Genomic DNA, 12,793 nt, shown 5'->3' on the forward strand with positions numbered 1-12,793 from the left:
AGGAGATGACAGTCAAGTTTGGAACACTGTTGCATCATTTCTTTAAGGCTAAGAAAAGGATTCTAGTGCTAAACATTATTATTTAGAATGCATTCATTTTTACAAAGATGAATTATTCAAGGCTCTTGTAACAATTATTTACCAGTGGAAGGAAGTCACGACACATTCATGAATCAGGGCTTTTCCCCTGTATTTTGTGGAAAATCTAAGTATAGAAACTAATTAGTCAACCTAAATTAACTAAAGATTACTGTGGATTGCTTTAAACTTTCAAGTCATTTAAATGAACTATTTGGAGACAGGAGTATTTAAATACTCATCAGCAAAATCATACAACCGTAGGAAAATTTTTTTTAAGCAAGCAATACATAGATATTTGTTACATATGTCTACACTGGAATAATATTTTCCCTTTGGATACGCTATGGATAAACATTTTCAGGAAATGGCCATTTTATCAAGTATTCTTATTTCATTTTAGAAATGGTTTTAAATTCCTTTAAACTAATTAATTTTATGATATGAATGGATATAGCATTTTAAAATTTAATTTTCTAACTTAAAGTGGCAGGAGTATAAAAACGCCCAAAGTACGCCCTTTGCTTGATTCTTAAAGCACTGTTTAGTTTTAAGAAAATCAGGTTAATTATAATTGTTTTGTGGTATGAAATAGAAACGGCACTTAGTAAGAAATAGATGATTGGGTCTGGGGCTACGCTCTGTGGTTTAGATCATTCCAATGATGTTCTTTCTTGGAGCACAACAGGAGGAAAGAGTGACCGACAGTTTATTTAATCTCTATGATTGAAGACATATGGTTTATCGGGACACTGTCGAGACAAATGTGACCTTAGAGACTGCCTGACTCCTTTCCAACCTATCCCAGTCAAAAGCATTTGAAGCATTCTGCCTTCTAGTTCTAGCCTTAACAAAACTGTCATTAGGCAGACATTTGGAGAATTATGCTGGTTTAATGGCTACCTTCCTCACTGAACATAAGTTCTATGAGGACACAGTCATTGTCTCCACTGGTCACTGAGGGATACTTGCAGTAAACACTGTATTTACAGAAGTATTTAAAAGTGAAAAGAAAAAGATCCAACAATATATATCATCTGTGGAAGTGAGACAACTTTTATCATATTATTTTCTAAATGTTTTTTTTGAACATTTCATTAAAAGGTCTCAATCCTCAAAGTTGGTTAGAAACATTCATTAATGGCTACAATTAGTAATCTTGTTATGCTATTAATGGCCTAGAACAGTGGTTGGTTAAAATGATTTTCCAATGTTCATACCCAAAGAGTGGAGTAAAGCTTGCCAAATCTGTTTATTCAACTTTCCTATCACAAAACTACCCTATCTCTTTCCAACAGATGTGCTTGGGAGAGTGAAAGACAACACTGTAAAATCAGAAAAGCACCTCCTATTTTTTGTCCATTCCACAGAGAGTAGTACAACATACAAGCTGGCTGTCTTGAGAGATGTGTTCATGTTTCTTCTGGTAGCATGCTCTGAAACAAATGATTACATTTTGGAGAGAAGGGAAACTTACCATGGGGCCTGGTGGGCCATGGGGACCTGGTGGGCCTGGTGGACCTATGATCTGCATGTCCAAAAAATAAACATGAATTTGGTTACTTCATTTAGATAAGGCAGTTAGGCTTGAATCTCATGCTGGGCTTCTGCTAAGGCCATTAATGGTTGCAGAGGAAGAAGGATACTGGAAGAAGTGATGCATTTGATTCTCTACATTTGGAAATTCCTTCGTGAGAATAAAAAAACTTAAAAAAAAATACAGTTGTTCTACAAAAGCCAGAATAAATCAAAAGTACATTAAAAGAAAAGGAAGCAACTGATTACCAAGAAATGCTATAATGCTACAACTACTATTAAACTCTCAAATATTTCACTAAGAAACAACAAGGCTCTGGAGAAAAAAAGAACATAGGTTCTACATTCACAGAGCTCTATCCAAAAGCGTCGTGGGAAAACCATTGATTTTCTCCTCGGGATTAGATAGTCCTCTGAAAAATCGCTTCTAACTCAGACCTCTGAGACACTTTTGTCTCTCGCTGTACAAGGCTGACAGATATTTCTTCTACAGTTTGACAGACCAAGAGGTTCATGGCCTTTCTACTGTTGATAAGCCATCTGGCACAGGTTGAAGTCGGTGAATAATTGGCCCATTTCAGAGTTTTTCGGGAACCATGGAAGTTCAGCCCCCATGGACTTACGGAAGGACCCTGAGGACCTGGCAATCCCGAGTCTCCTTTTTCTCCTTTCATTCCATTGGCACCCTACAAATAACCATTAAGAGTTGAGCTGGTCAAGTAAGGAACAGCTGAATTTTCTCCCCAAATCCATCATCCTCTTGAAATTTTTATAAAATCATGCACATGATTATGTACCAGAAGGATTTATCCCCTTGCATTTTAGCCTCAAGCTAAACAGCAAGCTTCCTCAAATCCCTAGGATTGTGCATGATATGTGAAATAAATTATAAAGTAAATGAAACTAAGTTATGCTTGATTGGTTAAACTTATACATTGCTAAATATATCCAATTATAACTGTTATATTTTTAATGGTGGTGCGGACATTAAAGAGCAGTCTTTTAACTTCATTTTCACTGACACTTATTTACACATTTCCTTGTTTTAAAAAATGATCTAGGGCAGTGAGGTTTTCTACATTTTTTTCCCCTACATTTTTCTACATTTCCCTCTCCAAATTCTCAGTAAAAATTATGGGGGAATCCATAAAAACACCATCCCATAATATTGTAACATAAGGAGAACACTTCCAGAGTAATTTGTTTTTTAATTATTTTGTATTTTTTAGTTTTTTTATTATTGTTTATTTTTAAATGATCAGTTACATCCTACATTAATGACCAACTCTATTTATTTTACTATCTTCTAGTGAAAATAATTCAGGAAAGCATAAAGGTTTATTTTATAATTCATTTGGTTAGATGATTTAAAATTTCTTCTAGAGCCTTAGTTGTAGTAATTAACCAAAAACACCTCAAATATTTAAAAATAAAAATATTAAATGAACCATTAGATGAGACTGCAGCTAATAATACAACTATTTTCTGATTATTGAATTTATCTTAATATGAATACATCTTTAAGAATATAAACATACCGGTAATCCAGGAAGTCCAATTCCTCCTTTTTCACCTGGCATACCTGGGTCCCCCATGTCTCCCTTTGAACCTTTGAGACCCTACAAATGATATGGTTTGCACTTAAGAATCATACTGACCATGGATGGTTACATAATAGGGAAAATAGAATTCCAGATTACTTTTGCCAATAGATGGGCCTCAGGCTGAGATGATTCTGATTTTCATTTTTAGGTAGAGTTATCTCTTATAGCAAACTTCTACATTGAATCAATACTATTTCCTCTTGTAGTGGAAGAGGTTAAATTCTATTACTTAGGCCATTTAAGTATGGAAAGCAGGAATGTAAGTGTTGACATCATTTCTCCTGATTCCACATTTTTACCTGGCAGCTAATTTTATATCACCAGTCCTGAAAACAGATTAATGGGTTTAATGCACAATATACGTTTTGAAGCAGGACCTAGTGTTATAGTAACAAAGGTCCAAATAAATTTTTCACATCACTCATTATATCCCTCTATTCCCATTAAATGCAGGCAGAGGTTCCAATCACCAACAGTTTTCAATGGTCCCATCTATAGACAGGTAGATCATTCACTATACACTAATGCTCAATTAATGCTTAGAAATACTTCCACTTTTCCAGTGTTCTTATTTTGTTCTCGTGACATCTCTATGAGGTGATCCAGGATGTGATTTTTATTCTCTTTTTACAGTGAGGAAATAGATATATGTGTATTTTAAATGCAAAAAAATAGGAGTTTTATGATACTAATACTGAAATTAATGTATATCCTTAAGCATTTTCATTCAAGGAGGTTCACTGCAATATGACCAGATGGTCCATTCTCCAGCAGGGATTATCATAGTTATTTTAGTTATGGTTATAGGGATCCCTGGTTGCACTAACCTGTTCATATTTTCTATACTAAAAACTACTTAAGGACAGGAACTTGTCTTTTCTTGTTACGTATATCTGTTTCATGGCACCTACTTCAGAGTCACCCACTAGGTGGGTGGGTGGGTGGGTAGGTACCTAAATAGATAGATGGATCTTATAGTTAATCAGATCCTGGTTGGTTTCAGGAATCTAGTAAAAGAGAGCAGCAGGAGAGCCAACCCACTGGACCTAGTAGTAGAAGAAGACCTTGTGAAGCCTATAGAAAAAAAATTCAGCTATTGTATATGTAGGGATGACATACCATGTAGTATGTCATTATATATGTCAAATTATTTATAATGACTAACTGGGGGAGGTAATACCATCAGATTTTTAAATGCTAATGTGATCTCTGATGGATATAGCAGATCATCTAAAGTCTCTTTTATAACTACCACATGCTAATTTAGTGTGATGTTATATGATTTCAATATACAACTCATATTAAAATAACCCTTCTCTTAATTTTCTTATCTAATAGTATCTCCTGAGAAGGATATTTCACAAACTGTATCAAGAATGTCTTTGAGGGCTTCCGTGGTAGTGCAGTGGTTGAGAGTCTGCCTGCCGATGCAGGGGACACGAGTTCGTGCCCCGGTCTGGGAAGATCCCACATGCCGTGGAGCGGGTGGGCCCGGGAGCCATGGCCGCTGAGCCTGCGTGTCCGGAGCCTGTGCTCCGCAACGGGAGAGGCCACAACAGTGAGAGGCCCGCGTACCGCAAAAAATAATAATAATAATAATGGAAGCCCAGAAAACATCAAATATCTTGAAATTAATCCTTGTGATTAGATTCTGAATTTTGAATACTGTCCACATTCTCCTAGTCAGATTCATTTCTACCAGGGGTTGGCAAACCATGGCTTACAGGCCAAATCCAGCCCAGGAATTGTTTTTGTACAGGCTGATTTTTTTTTTTTTTTTTTTTTTTTCGGTACGCGGGCCTTTCACTGTTGTGGCCTCTCCCGCTGCAGAGCACAGGCTCCGGACCCGCAGGCTCAGCAGCCGTGGCTCACGGGCCCACCCGCTCCGCGGCATGTGGGATCTTCCCAGACCGGGGCACAAAGCCGTGTCCCCTGCATCGGCAGGTGGACTCTCAACCACTGCGCCACCAGGGAAATCCCAGGCTGAATGTTTAAAACAAAATTTAAGTGGCATTAAAAAAAATCTGATAGAGAATGTCTATGGCTTGCAAAGCCTAAAACATTTACTATCTGGTCCTTTATAGAAAATGTTTGTCAACCTCTGTTTTAGGGGAAACCCTCAGAGATACTGCCATATTCTACAAAGCTACAAGTATCCTGCTTGTTTCTGTCTTTTCTAATGATCTAGAAAATTAGGTACAATCTTTATTTGGGAAAAGAAAACAATGTCAAAATAACACATGTAAGCAATATCTAATTTTGTGGAAACTACCGTCACAGCTTTAAATCTTGAATTATTTGTATTCACTGACAAGAATTAGGCAATTCTTACTAAATTGGTAATTATCTTACAAGTCTAATAAAAATTCACAGAGATGTCATTGGTAGATTGACAGGGATTATTAAGGCAAATTTAAAGCATCATATAACTTGTATGTTTGTACAAAGAAAACTAATGCCTAATTTAAAACCAATTGCTTTTTAGAGTTAATGTAGTCTCTAGAACAGAAGGTAAGAAAAAAAAAAGAGAATATCATAAATCAACACTCATGTCTTTTGGTCTTCAAACTTATAACAAAAGGGCATCAATAATGATGCTTTAAATGACAGTATATGTCTTTGAAAATTACCTGCTCTCCATCAACTCCTGGGACTCCTGGAGATCCTGGCTCTCCCTGTTAAGATAAAAATTGATGGCTAGCTTCTTATTTATTATTGGTAGCATACTATAGTAAGTAAAAATGATGCTAGTTGGTAACAGTACAATTTAACTTTCAGCAAATGCATCATAATTCAAGTACGTTATTACATCATACCACATGAGTATACAAAGTGAAATAACATTTTTTTTTCTTTTGGCCACACTGTGTGGCATGCGGGATCTTAGTTCCCTCACCAGGGATCGAACCCGGGCCCCCTGCAGTGGAAGCCCAGAGTCTTAACCACTGGACCACCGGGGAATTCCAAAATAACATTTTTTTGAATATTATGTATAATAATACTTATATATCGCTAAGATTCAGTGTTTTCATTTTTTCCCTTATATGAGATTCAGGCTATACAAATTTGGTGAAAGAAAACTGAAATCATCTGATGGCCAACCATATCCTACAGGAACAACCTATACACCTCAGCTAGTTAATTTTTTCCTCCTTAAAATTCTGTATGATTTCTCTTATTTTCCAATTTGAGAAAAAAGCAAAAACATGGTAGTTAACTCAAGAAAGAGTAAAATGAAAGGCCCCATATGTTTATAATATTTAACCTGGAATTGTTTGAACAGTGGATACAAATTCATAATGATTGTGAATGTGCTATTTCCAGATAAGCCTCATTGAAGGATATAATAAATCAGATAATATCTTAATCCACAGAAAATTACTTTTGGATCAATTCAATTTCCTATACTATGCTAGGAATGAACTAAATTTACTATTCATATTGTGATTTATTAGAACCCTTGACAAACCCAAAATAGATGGATTTATTTTTTCTTAACTGAAGATGTTCCATTAAAGACAAATTTAAACAATGTGCTAGAGATTTATTCAAACAACAAATGTCCAGTTACCTTTCAATTGGAAAGGTACTGAACAAACAAATCCTTTGAAAAGCAAGATATTATTTTATATCAATGGGTCATTTATGTAGACCCCATTATAAATATCTCTGATGCCCACACCTCGGAAACTTTGTAAAAACAATTCTTTGGAGTGCATGAGTAGCCTGCCTCACAGAGAGATTTCCAAGGGAACTGACTTGAGGCTGTATTTTTCTAGAAAGGTTTGTTTGGTGATGTTATAAACCGCAATATTGAAATGGTTAGAGTTGCCTTCCCTGGTTAGAACTTTAAGAGCTATTGGTCATAGTGTGAAATCTGAGCCTTCCAAATGTTAAAGGAAGGCATGACAAACACATGAAAAAAAAAAAAGAAAAAACCTTTTTTAAAAAATTCCAGATTTCCTGCTCTTTGTGGTAGCGGCAACATTTATTTTGCCACCAACAAGTCTGTTAAGGTTGGATGCAACTGGCTAAGCCCTAGTTTCATGCAGTCTGAATACTTGTCAGCACTCTGGGTCCAGTAATGGTTGCTATGCTTTTCCCTTCAAAATGTGACCCACAGACATTTAAAAGAAAAATATAATTCATGAGTTATTCATTTATCCTGCACCCACAAAAAGTAGTTTGTAAAGAGTTATTTGATGTATAAGAAGTCAAACAGTCCCTATTTGATAAAGGAAGGAGGAATGCTAATTTGAATAGGTTCCCATTCAGTCTGGGGCTGTGTGTCCTGAGTGAGAATGGGTTTTATATTTGCCTCGTGCTGAATTTGCTGACTCCTGGTCATAGGCACATCTCCCCACAATTATCCCAAACCTTCTCAAGGGGAGATAATGGAAAGCATGAAGGACTGTATCAACTAAGCCAAGATCTCAATTACAAGACCACTGTGGCGTGTACGAGGTGGGCCAGAGTGCTGGGAAGGGTGGCACGGTAAGAGGTAAGGGAGTATGACTAACAACCCTCCCCCACCCTACTTGTCTAGACATTCACTTGGCCAATTTCTTCCTGCCTTTCAGTTTCAGCTCGAAGTCATCCTTGACCCCAAGGCAGAGAGGAGCCTTCCTGTATGCATCTTAACCAAAGCACTTACCCTCTTTATTAATAATTGTGCCTTTACTTGCTTTTCTCCATCCCTGGGCTAAAAGCTCCTTGTTAAAACCCCTTGCTGCACTTCCCTGGTGGCGCAGTGGTTAAGAATCCGCCTGCCAATGCAGGGGATACGGGTTTGAGCCCTGGTCCGGGAAGATCCCACATGCCGCGGAGCAACTAAGCCCGTGTGCCACAACTACTGAGCCTGTGCTCTAGAGCTCGCGAGCCACCACTACTGAAGCCCGTGCACCTAGAGCCCGTGCTCCGCAACAAGAGAAGCCACTGCCATGAGAAGCCCGTGCATCGCAACGAAGAGTAGCCCCTGCACGCCGCAGCTAAAGAAAGCCTGCGTGCAGTAACAATAGACCCAACGTAGCCAAAAATAAATGAATAAAATAAAACCCCTTGCTATATCCTAGTATCTTTACTAGATATCAGTATTTACCATGGAATAGAGGCCCCAAATTAATTGTTGATTAATATAACTAATAAATGAATAGCAATTGGATTATAAAACACAGGGGATGTAGCTTTTAATGATATAGCTTTCTTGGCTAGGTAGCTAGGTAGCTTTCTTTGGGTCGAGTACTTTTTGGGCTTCTGTAGGCCTTTGAGCTATAAAGAAGAGTCAAGTCCCAGAAGTTTTTGAGGTTTGTATGGAATAAGGTACATATTTAGCATTGAGGACAATTTTGCTTCTGGAGACTTAGTCAAGTGGGGGCATAAAACAAGGAATTTAGATCTTGGTTGACTCTACACAGGAAAAAGGAATCTACACATTTCCTTCTAGGTTTTCTAGCCCAGCTCACCAAGATACTAAAGAATAAGGATCCAGGCCAACTTGCTTACCAGGGATAAAGACTGCATATGATTGAAGCATTTTTTGTGTTATATCTCTTAGGGAGCAGAATGTGGTGGAGAAATAGAAAATAAAAAATCCCCAAACTTACAGTAATGTTATACATGAAATCTGTTTGAAATTAGCATCTATGTTCTAAATATATCTCACATAGCCAAGGACCTCAGTAATATTTTACTGCATATTCCTTTTAATAATAGAAAAATAATTGTTTCTATGTGCTAGCTTTCAGTTTTTAAGTATCTTGAAAGAGAAAAGTACAAAAGCTGATAGTGTGTGTGTGTGTGCATGTGTGTGTATGAGGTAGATTTAGCAAATAAACTGCCTTAAGAGGCATAAACAAAAGATGGATTTTGACACCACTTGAATCTCCTACAAAAAACCCAATGATGAAAGTCGTATTTCAACACGTGTAGCTCAGTTCCGAAAAGCCAGAATCGCTGGCCATGTGTTAATTGATCGAACATGGTTTAATAAGCTTAAGTTTGGAGGGAAAAAGCTAATGTTACCAATAAATTTTAGATATAATCAAGTAATTTGGTTTCTACTGTTCATAGTTGGTATGTTTTATAAGATGAAATTTAAATGGCAGAATGTTTGAATATATATAGCAGGATGTGTTATAAAAATGACTGAAAGTGATTCCTAAAATTGTCATTTGTGAATGCGTCATGCTGAAGCTTTTCTTGTTCTTTTTATTATGAAAGGATTGAAAGAAAGGATCTTTTTCGGTGTCAGAGTAAATTTTCCTTCAATCCTCTTCTATTTAAATATTTGTCTTTTTCCATACACCACATTTAGTGTTTCTTTACACTGACAATTTCTGTAAAACTTGTTTTTCCTTTGCTTAATATTCTGTTTTTCTGAATGTCCTCCTTCTAAATTTAATGCCATTTCTATTTCTCTTCCTTCTTTCCTAATTTTTCTTTTTTCTGATCCCTCTTCCTTCAGCCCAGACCTCAATTTCTATTCTCAGCTCTCTTAAGCAATATTGTTGATCTCAGCTCCTCCAGTATTTTGTAAGACTGATTTTCAGAGATACATATATTTAATATGGGATTGTCTGCACCATATGTAGTAAACAGAAACAAGTAAAATAAAGACTAACCTTTGGCCCTTGTAGTCCTTGAGGTCCAGGTGGTCCAGGGGGACCCTAAATCCAGAAAAGACAAAGTTTTAAAGTTTTAAAAGATAGTATCTGTAATAAAATGTATGCTTTAAATACTAAGTACACTCCACAGCTCCCTAATTTCTATCATAATCAAATATCCTCCAGTATTGATTTGCAAAGAGGAAACATTTCACTGGTTACAGAATTATAAAAACTACCTACTTATATGCAGAAAAAAATCAACACATTTAGGTTAAAACAATGCTCTAGAGTTGATTTGTAAGACAATGTAAAATTGCTGCCATGTCCCACATACATCTTTCGGGGTTGAATTAGCTTCCTAATATTTCCTGTGTTTCTAGAAACACTTCTCTCCTCCCCCCAACAAAGGCTTTGATTTCCCAAACACTAGAGAACAAAGCCATATTATTAAGATAAAGCCAAAGACTTTTAAGAAAAATAACAATAAAATTTTTTTTGACTTTTTTACTAAGCAGACAAAGTGATTCAACTGGGGCAAATGTTGTAAAAGGTTACTAATATAAGAAAACATAACATTAAGTATCAGATAAAAACAATGGCTACATTAGTACTATTATGACCGGCATGCATCAACACTGAATACAAAGTCACAAACCACAGAAATCATGCAATAGGAGTTACCGTGACTGTTAAGGTGGTAATCCTCTGTTGGGAAAATGTATTGATAAAGACAGAGTTACCTAATTTGTGTGCCAAAGTACAGTAATACATTTCTGAAATAAGATTTTGAATATATTTTGGCAAGACTGATGTCTTATAAGGAATTGACAAGATCCTGAAAACATATCTTATCTTCAAATGAATACCATAGATTGTAAAAATTCTTTTAAAAGTTATTTTTAGAATTTTATTTAAAAATCTATGGATAAAGAAAAAAGAAATGTCAAAATTTTAATTCACTGATTTAAATTATGAAGTAAAATAGTGTACGCTGGTGGCTTGTCAGCATAATTGGGAGTTGAGAAACTTTCCTATTCATAAAAGCTCTATTTCTAGAGTACTTTGATTAGAGAAAATGGAAATATCTAATTGTATAAGTAACATTTTTTTCTTTTAGTTTGTATCTCATTTGGTGCATTATAATTAGCTTGTGTGTGTCTGTGTGTTTGTGTGTGTCTGTGTGTGTGTGCCATGACTAAGACAGGAATTGACATGGGATTCGCCTTGTTTCTTAATGTAAAGGGCTTGAATACTGTACCAAAATATATTCTCTCAAAGTATGAATCTCTAAAACAACCAATCCCCAATCCACAAATCATTTTTGTATTAAGATTTTCTAGTCTAAGTGCTGTACAAAAAGTTCTGTAAGGCCTGTACCACTTCATGCGATTTTAGGGGAGAAAACATTTTCCATTAGGAGCTCTGGTCCTAGACAAACACTGTCCAATTACATGTAAACTTGTGACTATCGGTTTAACTCCATCTTTTTGTCTTCCACTGCTCCCTTCCAATTTCTAATTCAAGGTGTTGGTGCTGTTTTTTATTGTCGGTGTTGTAAAAAATAATCTTAACATCATCCACCCATCTCACTTCAAACACTTGAGTTTTTAGTGATATGGTGCATCATTCCTTAGAAAACAATACATTTATGCACGTGTACAGATGGTTCAAGTTTGCATTCCATGATAAGATCAGTCATGGTCATTACAGCTTCAGAGAAAACAGGGTAGGAAAAAATAACCAGTGCTTCTAAGATAGAAGGCAAAACGGCCACAAACTGGGGCAAGGTTATAAAAAAGTCAAGGCCCAGATTTTTATACCATCATATCTATGTAACATAAGGCACCACTTATTTTATTCTTAAGGGATTCACCTAAACCAAGAGTTGAATTTATGGTTATGAGAAAGCTACTTCTTTGCTCCTATATGGGTAGATGAGTCATTTTAAAAAGGCTATTAGAAATTATAGAGTAGAAATAATTTCTTTATCATTACTTTCCAATTACAAATTACATTTTTAACTAGACAGCAAAAACATAAAACCTTAGAGAGGGAAGGAGTTTAAAATTTAATGTCTCAGAGGTTTTCCAACCTGAGTCATGCATGATTCATTTTCCACCTAAGCACAAAACTAGCTTGTCTTTTTTAAAGTTCAAGGATAACAACATATTTTAAAATGAGTTGCCTAAATAAAAGAACATTATTATTGGAAACTGAACTATAACAGAAGGGGTTTAAATAAGCTTGTTAAATAACTATATTTGTGAGACCTAAAAATTATACAGGGCAGGTTCCACCCAGTTAACAGAAGAACAAATGATAGAAAACTAAGCTAACTACTCAAAAACAGTTTTAACTGCCATCTTGAAGAACCAGTGTGCAGACACTCAGAGACGTCCTAAAGATGTTGGCTTACTTTGGATTTCTTGTATCTGGTTCCTCTAAGTTAAAACTACATAAACTCATCAGGGTTCTCTGTTGAACTTCAGTAATGATTTGAAAACCAGAATTTTTGGTAGTGATGGAGAAAGACATGTCATTCTCTACTGAGGCACGATGTGAAATGGGAGGCATGAGTTAAAGAAGCTGTAAATTGGTTGAAGGCTAGCAGGATGCTTTGTGATTTATTCTCTGAGATGCTTATGTGAATCTCTTTAGAATTAAAAATTATTTTCTTTCACGTCTCATAATGATGCAAGCTTAAAATCACCCCTGATTTACACTAGAGAAGAGGTTTAGTTTATATGGTGTTGAGAAATTTTAAAAGCTTGAGGTAGGAAGCGAAAGGTTTTACTGTTAATTGTGGAAACATAACCACCTCAAATAAAAATCAAAATAAACGGCTTGTGACAAATGCTCATGTAAATACGGGCATACCTCAGATATTGCGGGTTAGGTTTTCAGACCACCAAAATAAAGTGAATGTCGTAATAAAGCAAGTCACACAAATTTTGGTTTCCCAGTGCATAT

General features: G+C 35.9%; 1 protein-coding gene across 1 annotated transcript in view; it reads right to left on the reverse strand.

The window, feature by feature from the left end:
- The window catches only part of COL25A1 (collagen type XXV alpha 1 chain), a 482,146-nt gene that overhangs the window by 16,834 nt on the left and 452,519 nt on the right, over nt 1-12,793 (reverse strand). The window contains exons 23-27 of the mRNA XM_060088451.1: nt 9,839-9,883; nt 5,849-5,893; nt 3,153-3,233; nt 2,238-2,300; nt 1,556-1,606 (exon numbers count right to left, since the gene is read on the reverse strand). Coding sequence (XP_059944434.1) covers nt 1,556-1,606; nt 2,238-2,300; nt 3,153-3,233; nt 5,849-5,893; nt 9,839-9,883 — 285 coding nt within the window. The remainder of the gene's footprint in view (nt 1-1,555; nt 1,607-2,237; nt 2,301-3,152; nt 3,234-5,848; nt 5,894-9,838; nt 9,884-12,793) is intronic.

Source organism: Mesoplodon densirostris, chromosome 1 (assembly GCF_025265405.1).
Source record: "Mesoplodon densirostris isolate mMesDen1 chromosome 1, mMesDen1 primary haplotype, whole genome shotgun sequence".
In the NCBI taxonomy this organism is placed as follows: domain Eukaryota; kingdom Metazoa; phylum Chordata; class Mammalia; order Artiodactyla; family Ziphiidae; genus Mesoplodon; species Mesoplodon densirostris.